At 36.4% G+C, this 22,448-nt stretch overlaps 1 protein-coding gene across 8 annotated transcripts in view; it reads right to left on the bottom strand.

Annotated features, from left to right (window-relative positions):
* Window positions 1–5,820: 5,820 nt before the first annotated feature.
* The window catches only part of NALCN (sodium leak channel, non-selective), a 222,774-nt gene continuing 206,146 nt past the window's right edge, over window positions 5,821–22,448 (bottom strand). For 6 of the 8 annotated variants that reach the window (XM_039337741.1, XM_039337739.1, XM_039337745.1 and 3 more), the window contains 9 exons: window positions 21,774–21,922; window positions 21,028–21,121; window positions 19,855–19,987; window positions 17,920–18,035; window positions 16,892–17,049; window positions 15,828–15,978; window positions 14,759–14,908; window positions 13,508–13,625; window positions 5,821–9,899 (listed from right to left, as the gene is read on the bottom strand). In XM_039337741.1, the coding sequence (XP_039193675.1) occupies window positions 9,706–9,899; window positions 13,508–13,625; window positions 14,759–14,908; window positions 15,828–15,978; window positions 16,892–17,049; window positions 17,920–18,035; window positions 19,855–19,987; window positions 21,028–21,121; window positions 21,774–21,922 (1,263 nt within the window). In that variant the 3' untranslated portion in view covers window positions 5,821–9,705. The remainder of the gene's footprint in view (window positions 9,900–13,507; window positions 13,626–14,758; window positions 14,909–15,827; window positions 15,979–16,891; window positions 17,050–17,919; window positions 18,036–19,854; window positions 19,988–21,027; window positions 21,122–21,773; window positions 21,923–22,448) is intronic. The other 2 variants (XM_039337742.1, XM_039337744.1) reach the window with 1 other exon arrangement.

The following is a 22,448-nucleotide window of genomic DNA, read 5'->3' as shown; positions in this document are numbered from 1 at the left end:
GAGAATGAAGCCTTCTCAAAATCACCTATCCCCATGTACTAGTGGTTTAATAAAGCTTGTAAAGACATTTCATGTTCTTGGGTCTTCTTTACATAGCATTAAAACCTTGCTGTAGATCCAGTGGTTCAGATCAAGACCAGTCACATACAGTACTATTTGTTTTCAGTCCAAACAGAAAACACAACAAATCATACTTTTCATAGAAGCGTGTTTCTAGCAAATGGGAATTCATAATCGTACCATTTGACACATGTTTCAGATGTTTTAACAGGGCAAATCTGAATTGCCAGCAGCTCTGTGGGATTGCAATAAGGTATAAAAGTCATAAATCAATAAAAAATTCATATCTGAAGGACCACTGTCAACTTTTTTCATGATAGGGTTCTTGACTCTTTTGAAACCATATGGGGCAGAAATTAAGTCAAACAGATCTTTTCTTGGTTACATGAATGTGAAATGAAAAAGCTCTAACTGCTTTTTATTATGGTTCATTGCACAGTCAGCCAGATATTCAGACTGTATTTGGTATTTTTATCCACCTATCAAGTCCTTCCTAGGGACCTGGCATAGGCAGATGTTCGTGTTTTGTGGTGTTAGAGATTTCATCACAGAATGTAAGCTGTTCCATAGTAAAGCTGCCTTTTGCAACTGACCGACGGTGAATTTGTCAATGGCGGTGTTGTTCAAGAGGGGCTATAGTTGTTTGGGGACTGAACCCAAGATACCTATTACTATTGGTACTACCTTTGATGATGATGATGATTATCTTCTTTGCAATGCTACAAATTCCTTTTTTACTTAGGTATTAAGGGACTTCTGGCATTCTAATATGCAAAGATAAGAAAAGTAATCTCTTTTAAAAATGTCTTCCCATAAAAACATGTAATAAAAAATAAAACTCATAATATTATTTTCATCTTCTTATCCTAAATGATTGTAAGAGGAGAGCTGTGTGTCGTGACTAAAATCTCATGCCTCTTAATAAAATTTATTAGTTGGGGAAAACATACTACCAAATTCCTGATATTTTATCCTGAGCAAGAACCTATGGTAAGTTCTTATTTATTTATTATTTCGCTATTAGTTTAACAAATATACAGCCTATGTTATGTTCAAAATAGTAACATAAAATGTTAACATGGTTAACAATGAGATATTTGAAAAAACAACAAGGTAATTGATTAACACAGTAAAAAATAGGAAAGAATTAACTGAGTTTGGCTGATTCTGGAAAACTAAGCAAGGTAAGTGCAGAGTAGGAGATTATCAAGAAATACCTTGGGAATAGGCTCAAGAAGGGAGTGACAACAACAACAACAATAACAACAACAATAATAAAGTTGGAGGGTACCTTGGAGGTCATCTAGTCCAACCCCCTGCTCAAGCATGAAACCCTATATCATTTCAGACAAATGGCTGTCCAGTCTCTTCTTAAAAAATTCCAGTGTTGGAGCATTCACAGCTTCTGGAGACAGGTTGTTCCACTGATTAATTGTTCTAACTGTCAGGAAATTTCTCCTTAGTTCTAAGTTACTTCTCTCTTTGGTTAGTTTCCATCCGTGGCTTCTTGTCCTGCCTTCAGGTGCTTTGGAAAATAGCTTGACTCCCTCTTCTTTGTGGCAACCCATGAGATATTGGAACACTGCTATCATGTCACCTCTAATCCTTCTGTTCATTAAATTAGACATACCCAATTCCAGCAAACCATTCCTTATATGTTTTAGCCTCCAGTCTCCTGATCATCTTTGTTGCTCTTCTCTGTACTCTTTCTAGAGTCTCAATATCTTTTTACACCGTGGTGACCAAAATTGGATGCAGTATTCCAAGTGTGGCCTTACCAAGGCATTGCAAAGTGATATTAGCACTTCACATGTTCTTGATTCTATCCCTCTGTTAATGCAGTCTAGCACTGTGTTGGCTTTTTTGGCAGCTGCAGCACACTGCTGGCTCATATTTACAATGTCAGACCTTTCTGGAAGAAGGAAACACTGTAGCATATTGCATCCATATTCTTTTCAAGAAAATCATATGCCCATCTCATGAATCCTCAGGAATTGAAATTAACTTGAAGGAGATTTTGCTTTTAAAAAGCAAAGAGTGATACAGCAACAAAACAGGAAAGATATCAACAATCAGCATGAAAATCCTCTTAAAGTAGCTTATTCGTAGAAAATTACTTGTCTAAGCAGTTTAATTTTATAACTGAACTTATTTTTTTTCTTAAATTCTGAAAGGGCAATTATGTATTAATCTCTCATAATAAATGTGGTGCAGTGTAGAGCCAGCAATCAACCCTCCCGAAATAGATAATGGGAAGTGTATAGTTCTGATCTCAGCATCAAGTATAGAGAGAGAGGGAGGGAGGGAGGGAAGGGGGAGAGAGAGAGAGAGAGAGAGAGAGAGAGAGAGAGAGAGAGAGAGAGAGAGAGAGAGAGAGAGAGAGATATTTTCTCATGTCCAATTCCTTTCTGAAGGAATTTATTGTAAAGGGAATGCTGGCCCTCTAGTGTTTAAAAGATTAAAGATCCTTACAAAACAGCTAAAATCTATAAATCTGGAAGTACAATATATCAATACATGACTCTTGAATATTGCTATCATTTTTAATCCCTAGTCCCTCAAATGGAGTTTGAAGATGAACTCCACCATTACAGTCTCAGAAACCATGAGAAATCTCAGAAATTCCTGCCCATGGAGTTTGCAGGAACACAACAATAATACACCATCTTTTCCACTCCACTCAAGGCCAAGGAAAAGCAAAAAATAAATAACTTACAGATATCTCCTACAGTTTCATTCGTCTGGCAGTCTGCAAATCAATCAATCAATTAATCAAATAAAATTCTTATAATTCCTATGAGGAAGGAGCTGCAAGACCACCAAGCTATCAAGCCATCTTTCTCTTTGAAAGCCCCATTAGTACAGGTTCAGTCTAGGATAAGGGAAGAATGGGTTGAGGCAAGAATATATGTAAAGAACCCATCCATAAGCTTTATGGAGTTGAAATATCACAAATAGTTCAGTTAGCTCAGCTGTAATTTCAAGTATGCCAAAGCTCAGTCAGAAATAAAGTGGAAATTTGGCATTATGGGGGAGGAAACCCTAATTAGAGGAGATCCAAGGGAGTTTATGGAGATACCCATAGCATCAAACTGACTCTCAGATATGAACATCCTTCACTACATCGACTTCATGTTAGAAAGTGCAAACTAGTTTTTATTGATGTAGGTGATGGGCAATGGTATGAAATCTTGTGATATTTGGTATAATGATGAACTTTCAAGTAATGGCTTGGATGGTGCCATCACTGACTGAGTTAATCAACTGTATTAAGTGAAAATATGGCTTTTTCTAAACCCTGTGGTTTATTAAATATGGCATAGCAGAACAGAAAAGAATAACAGAATAACAAAGTTGGAAGGGACGTTGAGGGTCTTCTAGTCCAACCCCCTGCTCAGGCAGAAGCTTCTATACCATTCCAGATAAGTGGCCATCCAGTCTCTTAAAAGCCTCCAGTGATGGAGCACCAACAACTTCTGAAGGGAAGTCATTCCACTGATTAATTGTTCTGTTAGGAAATTTCTCCTTAGTTCTAGATTGCTTTTCTCCTTGATTACTTTCCATCCATTGTTTCTTGTCTTTGGAAACTAAGTTGACCACCCTCTTCTTTGTGGCAGCACCTCAGATACTGGAACACTGCTATCATATCTCCCCAAGTCCTTCTTTTCACTAGACTAGGCAAAGCAAATTTGTTTTAGCCTCCAACCCCTAATCATCTTTGTTGCTCTTTTCTGAACTCTTTCCAGTCTCTATATCTTTTTTATAACATGGTGTCCAAAACTGGATGCAGTATTCTAAGTATGGTCTTCCTAAGACTTTATAAAGCAGTACTAATAATTCATATGATCTTGATTCTATCCCTCTGTTAATACAACCTAGGATTGATTGCATTGGCTTTTTTGGCTGTTGCCATACTCTGCTGGCTCACATTTAAGTAATTGTCCAGTAGACTCCAAGATCCCTCTCTCACTGTTACTGCTATTGAGTCAGGTTTCACCTAATCTGTAGCTGAACATTTGATTTTTCTTGCCTAAGTGTAAAACCTTTTTTTTTTCTCTACATTGAATTTCATTTTGTTAGACAGGGCCCAGTGTTCAAATCTGTCAAGATCCATCTGGATCTTGAGTCTCTCTTCTGGAGTGTTAGCACAGGATATAAAGCCAGGCAATTGTGGCTGTTCATTCAGTAGATCCTGCTGAAGGAATCAAGACTAGCATAAAGTATCAACTCACCCACAGAATACTCCCTGTATGTATGGAAGCTCATCTACAACATGTTACTACAGCCTTAGAAATGTTACTGGGGTTGAGGGGGGGATTGTTTTCAAATACAAAACTTGGTAATGCATCATCCTCCCTTAAAAGTCAGGAAAGTTCTTCAGATTAAGAAAAAGACTGACTGAATTCCAGCTAGCAGTATTTTGCTGGGAAAGAATTAAACATATTTCCTGCCAGTTATATATTGATGCTTAAGCCAAGGAATTACACCAAAGGGTTTCTTAATAGTTTATTAGTACTTCTAAAACTCCATGAGAAACCAATATCTGGCTGAATGTAAATGGCAGATCAGCATGATTATTCTGGCCTAGAAGCACGAATGATGCTCGGGGAAGAATTAAAAGACACAGCATGTCCAGCTGCCAACTTAGGAGCCAGTCGGGCAGGCAGGGATTTCCAGAGCACTGTAGTGATGTCTGGCAGATGGCAAATGCAGCTTTGTCCACAAAGGTGCTGTCTAATTTCTCCCTTTTTGCTTCTCAACCTGCTGTACTTTAGAATAGTCTCCTCTGCACTGTGGCAGATGGGGCCAGATGGTTTGCAGTGCAGAGTATAAAACTGGCCGTAACAGTTGATTTTCTTCCTTGTATTCTTCAGCTGATGCAAAACCCAGGTCTTCTTTAAGAAACAGGGATTGAAAAGTCTAGCAATGAAAACATAAGCAACAGAACTATACTATGTCTCCAGACCCCTTATCATATACTGTTTGCCTGATTCTTAGATCATTATTGATTATATTCTTAGGTTCTTGGTTAGGCATAGCTCATATGTCCCTGTTTGAAATTTGGTGCTGCTACAATGAGGTAATGGCAACCAACTGGTACCAGATGAAGATACTCTGGAAATGTTTAGGAGGAGGCTAATAAAGAGGTGAGAACTCAAAAAAGATGGGAGGATGGCTCAGAGCAAGGTGAAATGATAGCCCACAAGAACATTTGCAGTTTTTCTTATCATTGTAAAGCTGGAATAGTAAATACTGTAACATACTTTTACATTTCTACTGCTTGATTCAGCTCACATACTGTACAAGGTTTTGAGAGACTATACATAGTTACATATAAAGAAACAAAACCAACTGGGCTGCACATGGGTCAAATCACTTGGAATAAAACCACAAGTTCCAATCTATAGGACTTTTAGTAGAAAACCTTATGGAATCAAATTATATAAAGATTCTGCCTTGAACTAAGTGAATATTCACAACTTTTCCTGTAACAGAAACCTAATAGATTTGTTTTAGTGTTTGCTAGTTTTTTTCTTACACTTTTCAAAATTAAATAAATTCCAATTATTTCTACATAGAACATATAATAATAGGATTGGAAGGGACCTTGGAGGTCTTCTAGTCCAACTTCCTACTCAGGCGTCAAATCCTGAGAAATGGCTGTCCAGTCTCTTCTTGAAAATCTCCAGTGATGGAGTACCAACTTCCGGAAGTAAGCAGTTCCACTGATTAATTGTTCTTATTGTCAGGAAATTTCTTAGTTCTAAGTTGGATCTTTCTTTAATGATCTTCCATCTGTTTCTAACTGTCCTGCCCTCAGTTACTCTGGAGAATAGGCTGACCTCCTCTTCTCTGTTACTCTTCAAGTACTGGAGGACTGCTATCATATCACCCCTAATCCTTCTCTTTGCTGGACCAGATATACCTAGTTCCCTCAATCATTCATCCTATGGTTTACAGTAGCCTCCAGAACCTTTATCATCTTTGTTGGTTTTTTTTGCATTCTTTCTAGAATCTCAACATCTGTTTTGTATCATGGTGACCAGAACTGAAGGAAGTATTTGAAGTGTGGTCTCACCAGTCCAGTATAAAATGGTATTATCTCTTTATGTGATCTTGAAATTGTTCCCCTCTTAGTGCAATCTAAAATCTACTCTTTATCTTTTAAGCTATTCTGAACTACTACAGTTATCTGGTTGAGAAGTATCCAAAATGTTTAAAGTAAATATAGATATTGCATCAAATAATGTATCAAAACCACTGAGAATGAAATTCTAAGCAGCCAACCGCTGAAAGCAACTGCCTTTTATTGACATTATATGTCAAAGGATATTTGCCAGAGGTTTAAAAAGAATATTTGTTGTAATAACTAGGAAAGTTTCTGTAATTTAGCATAGTATATTTTATAAATTTCCAGTTTTTTATTTTTTATTTCTAAAAAATATTAAGTTAAAGTAGACATAAAAGAAAAGACAAATAACTATCCTTGACAATAGTAGGAATGATATTTTCTTAAGGTTTTTGATGCAATCTAGTTTAAACAACAAAATGCACAGGTTTAGTAACATTATAGGAAGTTTCAATGTAAATGTTAAATCTAAACAGCAAAATGTTCACACAGACAACTACATAAAGACAATAATCTGTGACCAAGAATAATCAAATGCAATACAAGTCTGTGGATACATATCTTGGTTAAAATAAAACCTGCATTAAGAACAAAACCGTGCATCAACCTAACACAAGATTGTTAGTTTTGCTGGGACTTTTATGTCCATAAGGCTCTTGGAGAACATGGACAATATACAATTTTAGGGTTTTTTTTTTTAAGGTGAAATCTTATGTTTCTGGTGATTTCAAGCTCAACTCATCATAGTAGTGCAACATATTTTCCATAGGAAATGATGGTAGTGGCAAATATCTCGCCCCAAAGATGCCACAGTTGGGAAGCAGATACAAAATCCTGCAAACTCTATTGTCTAGGTGTAGGCATCAGAATCCTGTTTCTTCCTCCCCAAACATTTAGAAATAGTAACATGGCTGTTGTTTGGTCATACTACATATGACATTCATCTATGGATTGGAAACAAACATTCAAAATGCTCAGAATGCTTGTTTATAGCTCAAAAAAAATTCCAAAATGCTCAGAACAGATTGTTTCATATTTGAAACAGCAATTTTACACTCAGAACAGGACATTTTGTGAAATTTTATACATGAAAGCTTTAAATATAAAATATTTTGCACACCATTAAAATACAACGCAGACATACAAAAGAAGGTCAAATTTTCTGGAGGAACCATTAATTGATCTCATATACTGATCAGTTATGATACCTGCCAAACTTTATCCTTCATAGGCTAATTGAAGAAAATCTTCCATTTTGTATTTAAAAACCACCTGGTTCAAGTTTTGAACGAGTGATTGTGATGAAGGTAAAAGCACTTCAGAGGTAGTAAAGACACACTCTTCATTACTCTGGCCAATACGAAACTAAAATTAGGAAGATAGTCTGTTTGTCCTTACTCTTGAGATGAGAGATAATGATCACTGTCAGTAGGTGGATTATCACTTCTATAACCTATAATTGAGTAATTGTAGCACAGCAGTGGTTAGAGCCAAGTTTCTCTCCAGCCTTCATAATCTTTAATTTTCCCCAATCCTCATGTGTCTGACTCATTTTTCTATGATGCTTAAATGCATAATGAAGGTTCATAATTGTGGGCTCCTAAATGCTCATTTGCTGCCATTCATTAAATATCTGGAATTAGAATCTTTATAAATAGAATCTTAGAATTGTCAACTATTCTTTTCTTAATGCATTATTTCATACTTACCTTAATAGTGATTGATATCAAAGTATTGTTTTTTAAAAAAGATATTTCAAGCATGACTAGAAAATAGATTACTTTCATGAGCATACTTTAGCTGTTAATCTCATCTAATACTTAATGACTAAGTATATAATGTATACTTATATATAATGATATAATGACTTTTAAATAGTGAGTTAGAAATAATTTCTGCTAAAAACATGTTCATTTCTAACAAGGATAATGAAGCACAAAATCAGATTTCCATGAGTAGGATGTTTTTCTAGGCTTGCCATGAGTCTTATTCCCAATATCGTACGAACCTATATGTATGTATGTATGTATGTATGTATGTATGTACATATGTAGGTATGTATGTACAGAATGTAATTAAGTAGTTACATCTACACTGGTTATTTTTCTGTTTCATTTCTAATAGATGATAGTTATTAACAGAGATGAAAAAGCAGGGAACTAATTAAACAGGTGCACTGATAAGATATCAGTGTACTTCAAATAAGCATATTATAAAAATTAACAATGAAACCCTATTTTTTAAATTAACCACATTGTGCTTGCATATTAAAATATATTGTAAAAATGGAAAATAAGTAACTACCTCATTCTGAATTAATTCCCACAGATCATTAAACAACACTAATATTGATGGGTAGAATATGGTAGAAAAGAAAAAAAACAACAACATTGTTGCTGTTTTGTTTAAATAATTATTTAGGGCAAAGGAAGTCTGACAATTTCAGAGAAAATACTGACACACTACCTCTGGTATGTAAACTTTGACACAAATCAAATACATGAAATATTGTTTGAGAATTAGTATGTCCTTCAAATGTACAAAAAGAACTTGCATTTGTCCAATGGGAACTTTCAATGATCAAGTGAAGTAGATAGTCAAGGGTACCTATGAATTAATCTAGGAATAGTATTTATCTCAATAAGAGAAGCACAACCTGAGGTCAGTGTATTGCATGGTGTCCTCAGAAACTTTCCCCAAATTGCTACCAAAACTGCAATATTTAACTTGAAAGAAGGGAAAATTATAAAATACATACAAGGTAATCCTATTAACCATATGTAATAGGAATTAATTTAACTAAAATAAATATAATCAGATTAAAAGTATCTTAGTTTTTGTCTTGGCTTATGTTTTTGCAATTACAGCCCAACCCAACCATTCAACATGAGTCTTAGCTTGAAAGAAGTCATCTACTCTGACCTAAATAAAAATATTCAAGTGATGTGAAACATTAGCAGCATGTCCATATCAATATTCTCCTTGGGGTGCTTTTACTTCCACAACAATTGTGTCTCAGTGTCTCTAAATAAAAATGTTGTGTCCTCATAACTTACCCATACTATTAAAATAGAATATCAACCTGGTACACATCATGACATGTCATATTTTACTATTAGTCCTTTGTTGTTGTTTCCCAAATTTTAACAAGCAACAATATACTTTCAGAGAAACCTGAAATTTCAAATATTGGCTGAGCAGCAATATTGAAAGTCTGCTGAAAAGTAGGAAGCCTAGCCTGAGAGCCTGAAGCGTTTCTCATGATTTATGGGAACAAGTCCAAAGGTCCTCTACTTCTTCTGGACATTTGTGTTGCTCATTATGTTAACAATCCTGGATGTTCAAAATAAACATTAAATAATAAATCTTGCCAAGTTGAAGGACAATGAGTTCCAAGGCTTATCTTGATATAAACAGTCAATTAGAACTGTTATTAAAAAGCAGCAATGTCCAGAGTTGCCATTCCTCCACAGGTGTGTTGCATAAGTGTGTCTTTGAGAGGAATCTTTTCCCAATCAGATCTCAAGCAGGTCTTCTCCACTCTCGTCACTCTCTACAGTAAGTTGCCTTGTCCACCACTTCTTAACTTCTGATCCACATGAAGCCATGTCTGACATAGGATTCATTTTGCACACAACAGATTTCATAGTTGTCCGACCACCAATTCTTATATTGACTGAAGACACTGAATGGCTTATTGGTTTTGGGGCTAGGAAATTAAAGAGAAAAATATTCACTGCAAACAAATCATCATCATGCTAAGCAATTCTAGTATGATGAAAAGTGGATTTGTGGCAAAATATTTGCCACCTCTGAAGCCTAATGAATTTTTTTTTTAAAAAAAAATAATTATCCAATAACACCAACAAGAGGAAACACAATGTTAACTCCATGGATTATTTTCTTTGGTGAGAGAAATTAGCAGCTTTTGATCCCATGAACTTAAGGCTTCCATTATGTATCCCTTGTTACCATGCTTTCTCCTCTATTGAGGGCAAAACATTTCTAGAGACAAATCTACACAGAGGAGATCTCCAAGGATGTAATTCTATCTCTCTGAACTACTCTGTACTGATAGGTACTATATCTTGCCAGCTGCTGGAAGTAAGCTGATAAGCTATAGAACTGCATTGTATTTTCACATTTGTTTTCTACAATGAAACCCTTTTTATATATAACTGAAAGTTTTCATATATAAAACAAAATTATTAACAATTGGAAACAAAATTTGAATAAGCCCATGTCCAGCCTATTTAGTGCAGTAGTGATTAGAGTATTGAACCAGGACTGGGAAGATTGAATTCAAGTCCTACTTGGCTAAATTAAAATTCAAGTCCTACTTGGTACTTACTTTCTCTCAGACTGTTATTTCACACTGCTTTACTTGGAGAAAAAAAACTACCAGAGAAAGCTGAGCATCTACAGGACACAATGTAAGAGTAGTACAGGAACTCCTCAGTAATGATGGCAGTTGGGACTGGAATTTCCATTGCTAAGCAACATGGTCATAAAGCAGTGGTTCTCAAGCTTTTTCATGCCGCAACCCCCAACCGGTCGTAAGTCGAGGACTACTCAACCAGTCGTAAGTCGAGGACTACTCAATTGGTGCAGCACCGTTTGCAGAATGGGACTTTTGGCGGGCTCAGCAGGGCAGAGACAGCCTGGACAATTCCTATTGGCTTTTGAAAGCCAATAGAATTAGACTCTATTCAAGAGAGTCTTTCAAAAGCCAATAGAATAAAAGGGAGTGGCACAGCTAAGGAAAAGGGGAAAAAATGGTGGACTGCGTTGTTTGGCGACCCCCGTGAAATGGTCGTTCGACCCCAAATGAGGTCCCGACCCACAGGTTGAGAACCACTGTCATAAAGCATGACATCATGTGACCATGCTGCTTAGCGATGGCAGTTCTGCTGTTGTTAAGTGATTCTTGCACTGTCATTAATTGCAATGTCTTGACCTCATTTGTGAACTCCTGTCAGCTCACTCACAGACTTTGGTTGTGGAAAGCCACCAGTGAAAATCACAAATGGCAATCACATGACCATGGGATGATGTGATCTTGTAATTATGAGACAGTTGCTGAGTGCCTGGATTATGATCATGAGATAGTGAAGAACTATGACACTGCAATTACAAGTTGTAAGTACCACTAGTTCAATGCGGTTGTAAGTTTGGTTTTAATGGTTGCTGAACATCATTAAACGAGGACTACACTTATTGGTAACAAAAATGAGAATGCTTACAATGTGGACTTTTGCCAATGTATATTATAAATATATACTAAAAAAACTTATATACAAATGGCATACTATAAGTTGATTTTTCTTCAACCATTCCACGTTTGAAGTTCTGCTCCCTTTAACTGTGAGTCTATTGAATATTTCTTTATGCATTTAAATCAGTACATAAAAACATAAGCAGTGCCTTACTGGATCAGACTCTGGCCCATCAAGTCCAGCAATCTATAAAAACAGTTGGCCAGCCTACCTCAGAAGGACGTCAATTTGTCTCCCAGCAGATAGCTTTCAGAAGCAGTCATCTTGCCATCAAGGCTAATAGCCATTGATCCCCATGACTTCTATGAATTTGTCCAACTCTTTTTTGAAACCAATTAAGCTGGTACCCAACACTGCATCTTATGGTAGCCATGGATCTTCAAGATAAGCCTTTTATGATGTTAACTCTCTGAATCTACAAACCCTAGTTGTTTATAGCCCCAAGATCTTAACTCATTGTTGCATTCACTATTGCCATTGTTCATGTTATTGCTTGTTTTTCTGTTTAAGAGTAACAATTATTTATTGTAATCATTATTTGAGTATTGAACAGTTTGAGTGGCAGACATTATTCTGCCATAATCCCAGTTCAACAGAACATTCCTTCTATTCTGTATTTAAAATGTACAGTATTTATTGAACAATAGATTTCTTTCCAAGCACTTAGAGCTAGGATTTTCCTCTTTCCTTCTGGTGTCACCAAAGGCCAAACTGAATAAAATTCTGGATTCTACACAAATGCTATGAATGTAAGAACTGCCGTCCTGAGCTGTAGCTTTGCTAGGTTACCTGGGATACTGCATCTCCCACAAAGGGGTAGAGATGGACCCAGAGAAGGTACAAGCTGTGCTCGAAGCCCCCTGTATCAGAAGGAGCTGCAAAGCTTCCTTGGTTTCACTAACTTCTACTGGCAGTTCATTCTGGCGTTTGCACAGATCAAGCTGCCAATCACCAATCTTCTCAAAGCCAAAGGAGAGGGAAATATCCAGGCTGGGGCAACCACTCAAATGGTCCAGCAACTGTTTGTGGCTGAGCCAGTCCTTAAACACCCCAATCCCGACGAACTGTTTGTCATCCAAGCAGATGCCAGTGATGTCACTGTGCGTGCCATCCTCCTCCAAAAGATCAAACAAGGACTCCTACAACCATGTGCCTATACCTCCGAGAAACTCTCTAACACAGAGTGCAGGTGGACAATATGGGAAAAGGAAGCCTACACAGTACAATGGATGTTACTTACCTGGAGACAGGTAAGGAAATAAGGCTCCTTTCGAGGTCTGGACAGATCACAAGAATCTGGAAGCACTGAAGACTCCCTGAAAATTGTCTTCTAAACTAGTGAGGTGGGTGCAATACTTCAGTCAGTTCAATTTCATTCTGTATTACTTGCCGGGAGGAAATAATTTCATGGCAGATGTACTCTCAAGGCTATGCCAGTATAACAGTACAAGGGAGGAGACTGTAAACTCTATCATCCCTTCCAGTCAAACAACAGCTCCCACCATCACCAGGGCACAAAGCAAAGCTGAGAGCAAGGTAACCAACAATCTTGTTCAACCGCTAAGAGCGTCCCTTACCAGGGATGATTGGTTTGCATGCCACAAAGCTGACTTCATTCTACATGATGGCATTGCCTGGAGTGGGTCTAAACTCTATTTACCCACAAGCTAGAGGACTTTAGTTCTGCAGCATAGCCACACTTCCAAAATGGTTGGACACTTTGGATTTGTTAAAACTTTGGTGAGATGCCAATTCTGGTGGCCAAACATGAAATTGGAGTGTTGAACTGGGATGGGGAAGGTTGAATTCAAGGCCTATTTAGCTAAATTGAGCCACTTACTTTCTTTCAGGCCATTATACTTCACACTGCTATATTTGGAGAAAAGCTATGTTGCAAGTTGCCCTGTGTGTGCATTCATGAAGGGTCACCCCAGGAAACCACCAACTTCATTTACCGAAGGCATTTTGTATTTATTTTGTACTCTCAATACTCTGAAACTGCATCAGTTTGGGAATGTGCTTTATATCCCTTTTCACTTACCAGATGGCAAACGCCATTGTCCAAGCTTTCGCTGAGGTTTACCCCCCTCACCAGAATCTTGTCGATATCCACCTCTGTCAGAAAGCGTGGGGCTAAGCAGCTGCTGTTCATTACTTGTCTGAATAGAATGAGAGAGAAAAGGAATTAAAACCTGAAAACAACAAAAAGGACCTTTGATTTTTGGCCCTTGTTTCACAAATTTTGCAGTTGAAATTTTGTATAGATCATTCTGTTCAGCCCCGTGTATTTTCTTTTTGTTAATTCTTTTAAAAGCCATTTTCATTATCATTGGCAGATTTGAATGCAGATTTCTCAAATGTTATGTGTGTGCATATGTGTGTGTGTGTGTGTGTATCTGTTAATAATGTTTTCTATGCATGTTTTTTTGTATGTAATTTTTCCAATCCATTTTGACACATTTCACCCAGATACAAACATCCATATTTACACTCTAAATGTTGCTCTCTCATTTAGATACTAATAGAATCTGTTGTGATAGATCAAGCCATTTTATTCCCATTAATATCTGTGTTAAGTTTCTTTTACATCCCTGACTACAACTATTGACAATATTATTTATTGCCACATTTATTTCTAGAAACATTTTAGGAAAATGTATTCCAGAATGTTATGGGATTCAATGTGTTATTCCAAAATATAAAACACTGGTCACAGAAAAAATAAAGGTTGTTTATATCTGAGGGTTATAAAACTCCCCTGTGCATAAAATGGATCACAGAAATTATGTATTTTAGGCCTCATAAAATTGAACATAAAAATTATATTAAACATAAGAGAATGGAAAAGTAAAAGAAAGAAAAAGAAAAAAGAAAGAAAAGCAAGTTTCCATGAGCAGCAAACAGTATGTGTCCTTTACACACATTTTTGGGGGCAGGAATGAATGGAAAGGTCTTTTACTGAGGTGCTTTAGATCTGGTAGGTATTTACCAAATATGTCTCGTTCAGATGCAGTTGAATGTTTTCTCATATGCTGTGTACTAGGCCATTTTAGGGTGTGGCTTCAAGTCAATATTGATTCCTGGCAAGTTTCTGGACAAGTCCCTGCAGTTTTCTTGGCAATATTTTGGAAGTGAGAATGAGAGCTGAGAGAGAGTGACTGGGCCAAAATCATCCATCTGGCTTCATGTCTACAGTGGGCCTAGAACTCATGGCCTCCCAGATGCTAGACTGATGCCTTAATCGCTACACCAAACTGGCTTTTTGAGAACAACAGTAGGGATGAACCCATACCTCAGGCTGTGCACTGTTATCCTGGTTATTAGCATTCATATCTTCACTTGGCTGCGTTGTCTCAATGCTTGGTGGATTTAGGAAACGGCTTAACTCCTGCTGTTGACTCTCTCGGAGGCTGTGGATAATACTGCATGACTGCTGTTGTTTCTAGGAAAATAAGACACACATGATATATTTTGCTTTCTTTAAAAGTACTTTTCAAAAACCCTTGGCAAGCTTAAGAAATATAGAAGGGTAATTAATGGTGATGGTAGATGGATGGGATCAAAGAGTTATGGCTTATTATTGGTGACAGACTGAAATGATAAGCATTTCTCCACACAGTCACTAGGGTCTGAGCCTGACTTGATGGCATAAAATCAATCAAAGTACTTTTCAAAAATTAGGATTCTCTTTAAAATGATTTTTCCTATTGTATTATTTTTATAAGGTACACATACTTGATTTCTGTTTTCAACTGACTATCCCAAAAAGTTATTTAAAGCAAAATAATAAAAAAGATGTTTTCCAAATATCATCTAGAAACTATTGAAGTATATTACCTTCAATAATTTTTAAATTAGACAGTCTCTTCTTAAAAGCCTCCAGCAATGGGGCACTCACAACTCCTGAAGGCAATGTAGAAGTATATTTTTTTTCACATTCTAGGAATCCAAATTCATTTCAAGCTTTCATATATATATATAAAATGTAAAAAGTTTATACGGGCAAAATCAACTCTTGTGTACAAAGTGCTCTATAATCATCACCAATATTGTTATCTTCCATTTTTGTTGTTTTTCTAAATGTTTTCAATTGTGAGAAGAGAGAAGGAATTAGCAAGAAAAGATGGCAAGGCTCATGTCATGTTTTCACATGGCTTGCACTGAAGATTTCACAGAATCTTATTGGTTATTAAGGCAAGACTCCTGCAAAATGCAGGGTCGGGAGTAATAATAAGATTAATAAATATATCAATATTTATCTGAAATGTACATCTGTTTCCACTCACTTGTTCAAGTCCTATCTTCTGACTTTTAAAATAGCATTTAAAAGTGTATTAATAACACAATAATGTTAAACTTACTGCTCTAATGCGCTTCAAGCATTTTTTCAACCACATGCGTATTGTCTGCTTGGCAACTTCTTCCTCGATGGTGTACTCTAGTTGTTCCCTAGCAAGGAGTTCTTCCAGCTGAAGACTTTTTCTGATGTCAACCGATCTATATGACAGCATGCTAGAAGAAACATATATTAGTAAATATACATTTTTTAAAAATGAAAATGACTCTATGTCAAAACCATATAGTTTCTTTGGAATGTTTATTTGGCTTGTAAAATGATGCTTAATGTCTCTGTATCCATGGATAATTACATAGTGAGTGTGTTGAAGTAATTATACATTACAAGGAAACTTGTGATCAGAGCAGTTGGTTGATTAGGTTGGTGAAGATCCAGTTAAGATAACTGCTTCTATGACTGTGTCAAAGTAATGATTTAAAAGCTAACCAGCTGACATAATGTGAGATGTATGATGTAATGATGGGAATGACTCAGCAGGGTCAATGTCCCTTTAAGAGCCAGCTGGGTCTGTGTCCCTTTAAGAGCTTTGTATAAAAGGGAAGGCTCAGCAGATGCGTGCTCTCTCTTCCATTTCTTGCTGTAACTGCTTTGTGTTGGAGCCTGTTATATTAACATGTGTATGTATATTGTAGGTGGTGTAAGATAAACCACCATTTATATAAACCACTGTTTACTGTATTTACTCCTGGGTTATCTCAGCGCAATAAGACTGTGCATGCTCTGACACTGTTTATAGCTCTAACCATATGCACTAACAAAAACTTTGTTTCTGTTAAAGTTTTCATTCTTACCTCGATTCATAATATGAAAGTTGCACTTTTTTCAGTACACGATTAAATACAGTAATGAGAAAAAGCAATTAAAATATGTGTTTTATTAATAAATAAATTTAATAGATCCCTAAATGAAAAAAGGTTTTATAAACTGTATTTGTATCTTTAGCCTGATAAGATGCAATGAAACCCTAACTGATGTAGCCCTATCTCCTTGGTTAAGCTTCCCTGAACTGCAGCTTGTGAGATAATTCTGAGATACAGGTTTGCAGCCCAGCTGTGTTGCTCAATATACCTTAATACATCATGGAATGTTACATCTCCACCATTATGCAATCTCTCCATTTCATAGCACATATGCTTGAACAGAAGTTTGTCCTTATCCAGATCTACCTCAAGTCTTCCACGCAATAGCCTCAACAAAAACTTGACTCGGAAAGTAGGAATTGCTCCCTGGAAAGAAAGTCACAATTAGAAAATACTCACACCTGTAAAGAGCTTTATATTTGTCTTTTATTATTCTTCAAATAAATGATTTAGTAACATTGACATTTTTTGCCAGTCTTTTGCTATTATAATTACAATGAGGTGCCTGAGCAAGAAGGAGGCTGAGGTGAGTTGCTCCAGCAGCAATTCAGGGGCTGAAATAGGTGCCAATCTGAGTTCTGCAGCTGTCATAGAGCCTGTCACTCTGGGGAATTCTCTCCCTAAGGTAAAAGGTATCTGGTTTCCTGGATGAGAGATAGAAAGGGCAGGAGTGACATTTAGAATGGCTCAGTCTGTAGATGTGAGTTAGGGTGCTGTTTATGTTAGTGCAGGAGTGGAACAGGAGGTATATGTGCTGGGGTAGGGTAGTGGCAGCTGGCTGTCTAAAATTAAGCAGTGTGGTATTGCAGAAGAGACTTGAAAGAGCCAGTTCAGCCAGCTGGTTGAAAATTTATATTGTGACCTGGCTGTCAGATGGAGCTCTCTAAGCCGGGATAGTGATGAGCCAGGGAAAATTGGACTGTTGTAGGAGAGGTGGAAGGGCCAGGCAGTAACATCATGTTGGTGATAGCAGCGGGAGATAAGGTGAGAGAGATGGGTCGTTCTCAAAGAAGACTGCCTTGATGTGTCATATTGTGTTATAGTTCATATTATAGACCTGGATGGGAGGGCCAACCTGGCATGAAACTGGATGGGGAAGCAACAAAAGTTGACACAGACTTTTTCCAAGGATTTAACATTCCATTTTTACTTTAATTAATTGCTACATTTTTAGCAATTGATTAGCAGAGCAGTAAGTCAATGAAACTTATAGTATTTAAAAGAGAAATTTCTTACCTCCCTTTTGTCATCAACCATATTCCATATAATCTGAAAATGTCTAAGATCATTATAACTTAAGAGCTGGTCTTCTTCAGTGGAATAAAATAAAGAGAAGTTTTCCACAATTATAGCTGTATAAGATAGAAACATAAAAAAGTAAGGGATTCCCAAGTTATAAGCATTTATAATTGAAAATAATTTAAATTTGTAAAATCATAAAAGGATTTTGTCATGTGTAGGAGAAGGGGAGGCAGAGCCTGGTGGCAGAATCAAGAGAGAAATCAGGCTGGAATCATTATGTTCCACAAGGAATCTAAATCCAGCCCCTCTTGAATTCCATTGACTTTTATCTACACCAATTTAGTGCTGACCTTAGTTGACTAGATTCTTGTGTATAGGCATGAGCAATAAATCAGTGGAACTGATTCTTCGAGTCTGACAACTGATGTATAAATTTTAATATCATAATAGACACCCACATTAAAAAAACACAATTTTCTGCTGTCTTCATTAGAAACTGAATAAGCTATAAAGCAGCCTGGAACCATAATATGCTTATTTTTTCAATTCTGCATATGTTTAAATAAAGGAAATCACAAACCTTGTTCATAACAAAGGCAGCAAAAAAAATAATTCTGCAACATTTTGAAAAATCTGACGTTCATTAAAGCAAACATAGATAATTGTTTTTCCCCCTGCCTGGTCATATGTTCTCAAAACTAATCTGCTCACCATGGAATATGAATGGGATTGAAGCAAGCAGTCAATAAAATTGGAGCTAAAAACTAAGAACACTAATTTCTCTCTGATAACTGTCTTTCTGATCCACACTTAAACCATAAACATGCTTCCAACAGATAAAACTCTTCAAAAGAACTTCGAGGCATTGTTTACCTTAAACGATCTTTTATTCGAGTAGCATAATATCAGCACTACATAATCAAAGCCAAAAATTGAATTTCCCTCCCCTGGGCACATAGTATCAAAGCACAATTCCCTCCTCCAATTAACAGTCATAAATCACATTCCCCAATTAGCTTGAAGCGCTGGCTTCCTCTCCAGCTCTCCAGCCGGCCAATTCTTTATCAGCTCTGGGCTAAATAACCTTGATTCTCACTCTAAGTTTAGTGTTGTTATGTCTAGCTGGACTCTCATTCACATCCCTCCCTTCTAGCATCATCTAACTCTAAAAGCGAAAGGGAAAAGATAGCTACATTTCCATCTGTTGTCAATGCAAAAACATCCGATGTTAGCAGTGTTGACACAGGTTTTTTTTTTTTTTTTTGAGAAATCTGAACCAAACTTCTACATAGGATATTTGAGACTAGGTGGATGGCTACATGGAAAGCTCAAAGACCATATATAGTCTGAGGTTGTTCATGTTGCTTTAAACATTCATGTGAATATTTTAGACAATGTATGGTAAGAGCCAGAAGTGAGATTCTGTTTCACTTGCTTCTTAGGTGAGGAAAGCAGTTCTGTGGTAGCATTTTCCATGTGTGTTTCCTGAGACTCTTCAGATCAGACACTGAATCTCAGATATAGAACTCATTTTTGTTTTGAAGACTTCTGAAACTCTGGCAAGCCTTATGGGATGTTTACTAATTTTATTTTGGATGGCATAATTGATTGCACTTACTAAATCATGACTAATTGTTTTTATTTTATGGTTTGTAATCAGATTATTTAAATATTATTTCATTTTTTCACTAATAATTATGAGGGCTGTCAGGATTGAACAGTCAATTATAAATATATAAAATTAATGCATGTGGCGGTTTGATCATACATAGAGAAGAACCGGTTAAATCAGTAGTATTTGTTAATTCTGACTGACTGAAACACTGGAGTTAATGGCTATTTTTAAGTAAGACTAGGTCCTGATCAAATCCATAATAGAGTTAAAACACAGTGAAAACTTTATTGCTGTGTTTCATGACTAAAACTTACCCACAAGTAAATTCAGCATTATGTATGCAATGATGACATAAAATGAACAGAAATACATAAGAGCACCGGCATAATTCCCACAGTCTGTTTTCCAGTATGTTCTGTTATCTGGAGTACAAAAAGGAGGTTGAACCTGCATGAAACAAAAAGCTATATTACATGTAATAGGGGTACAAAAGTAGATATGGGTCTCTCTCTCTCTCTCTCTCTCTCTCTCTCTCTCTCTCTCTCACACACACACACACACACACACACAGTATTTTGAACTTCAGCAGAATGGATCAACTTCCTCCTTTCTCTGATGCTTTCCATTCCACATGTTGTTTTTTCCCCCAACCAAGCATTCTCTTAATATCAGAATCAAAAATATTGTGGGTGTGTTGGGTATTTATATGTGACAGTCACCATGAAATGTAGCAGCTCAATCGTTGTACTGCTTATACACCACAATCTCTTTTTTATTTATGCTAAAAGACTACACCATTTCCCCCTACAACCAAAGAGAAAAGTTCTTCTGAATTGACAAGAGAGGAAGATGGATCACATACAGTAATTCAAAATGCTGTTTCCAATAATGACCAAATATTTCTAGAGAATTACCAACTTCAATTATTTGGACTGCATATTTGCATTTATATTTTTAGTTCTATTCAGCTAACCTTCATAAATAGATATATCCTCCCTAAACAGATATTTTCTTTGGGTGCAGAATATAGACCTTTTTATACAACACCCATTTAAAATGTCTCCTAACTTAAGAGTCCATCACCACATCATGGCGATGGGATAATTTGGGGGGAGAGAAGGGAGAGTTCTTTCACAGTATTTCTCACTGACTGCTTCAAAGATCCGGCAAAAAAAGAACAATTTTTTATCATTGATAATACATTTCACATAACAGTATTGTTAATACATTCTCTAGAACTGAAAACCTGTCATCTTTGATTTTAATAAATACAACAAAACTGCATGGATCTAGTTGGGCATATAACACAAATATTTGCTAATAATTTTTGCCAAGTACTTATACGTTTATTTCTACAGCATTTTCAAGAGTCAATAAATCAAAGTCTGGGTGAAGGATCAGATTTTAAAAAATAAAATGTAAAGTATTTTTAAGATGCAAAGCTCCTGATGGCTAAAATGATACAGGATTTTAATCAGTCAATTTACCATGCAGTCATGCATTATCTTGTTCCAGTCTTCTCCAGTGACGATTCTGAAGAGTACAGTAATGGCCTTACCAGCTGATGAAAAGTTGGCATGCCTGTTTTTAACAAATAAAAATAATTATTCAATATTTCACAACTAAGAACATAACCAAACAATCCTTTAGGGTATTTGGATAATTCCCCCCTCCCTATCCAGGCTAACTTATACAAGTCTAGTCTGCTACGGTACCTGAGTTGAATGATAACATGGTATATTTCCCCCAATCTGCACAGAAAAGGACTGGTGTGGTATTTGAATGAGACTCTAGTTGGAAGTAAGGTAGTGTTTACGATATTTAGAGCAGCAGGATAGTTTAGATTGTTCAGAACTAGCTGTGTTATATACACCTTTCTGTCACCTGACAGCGTAACCAGCACTGCCCTGAAAATTGCTTGAATATGTCTCTTCATGGGGCTGTTTTGGATCTTAAGCTTGAACCCAGACTAGCTATTATTCATAACAGCTCCTGTTGTTTCCCTGCTTGCAGGTTCTGCAAATACTCAAGCAGTCATTGCAGAGTGGATTCATGTATACAGTATAAGCATTACTTTGATATTTGACGCTGGATTTTCTGAGACTGTCAGTCACAGATCAATAGGGCTGCTTTTCTGGTAAAATAACAATAAAGGCATCCATCAAAGCAAGGATGCTCTAAAACAAGATCACAGTTATCAAAATACTTTCAGATGAAGTGACAGAAATCATACCTGTTAATGTTCTCTCCATATTTCACAGTTCCAAACAAAACTACTCCAGCAAAAGCATAGCAAAGCAACAGTAGGAACATTCCTACAATGATGAAAAAGCTTTTGTACATGCTGACAACTACTGTCAGCAGCAGCATCTTCAGAGTCACCTGGAAAGCAGTGGGAAAGAAGGCTTGGTATAAGACATGGGTCAAAATGGAAATGTGCTGAAATTGAAGTGAACTGTTTCAACCTCATTGGGATTGTTCCAAGAACACTCTAATTTTGCTAGAACCTCTGTAACAATTCCAGGCATTGTTTCAAGCCAACAAAATTGATACAGATTCAGAACATTGTTTTGTAAATTTGGAACTGTTCATTTTAAACTGAAAACATTTTAATTCAACAAAATAATTATATAGTGAGGTGGTTAGAATTTGTGTTGGAATGTTATTGGTAAGGTTTCGTTAATTTATTGCTGTAGATGTTTAAAAGTTGTGCATTGAAATTTATTTTTAAGCTCTTACTATGGTATGCAAACATTCATACACTCATTCATACTATGGATGTTTTTTGTTGTAAGTTGTCATCTGTATGAAAACTAAACAATTTTGCATACTTCTAATTCTGATTGTGTCAGCTGTTCCCTTTTCACTGTTCTTTATTTCTAGGCTATAACAAAATATTGGTTTAAAC

This window comes from Crotalus tigris, unplaced genomic scaffold (assembly GCF_016545835.1).
Source record: "Crotalus tigris isolate CLP2741 ecotype Arizona unplaced genomic scaffold, ASM1654583v1 scf7180000017685.4511686, whole genome shotgun sequence".
In the NCBI taxonomy this organism is placed as follows: Eukaryota; Metazoa; Chordata; class Lepidosauria; order Squamata; family Viperidae; genus Crotalus; species Crotalus tigris.
The sequence above is the reverse complement of the archived record's forward strand: the minus strand, read 5'-3'. Positions and strand labels throughout refer to the sequence as shown.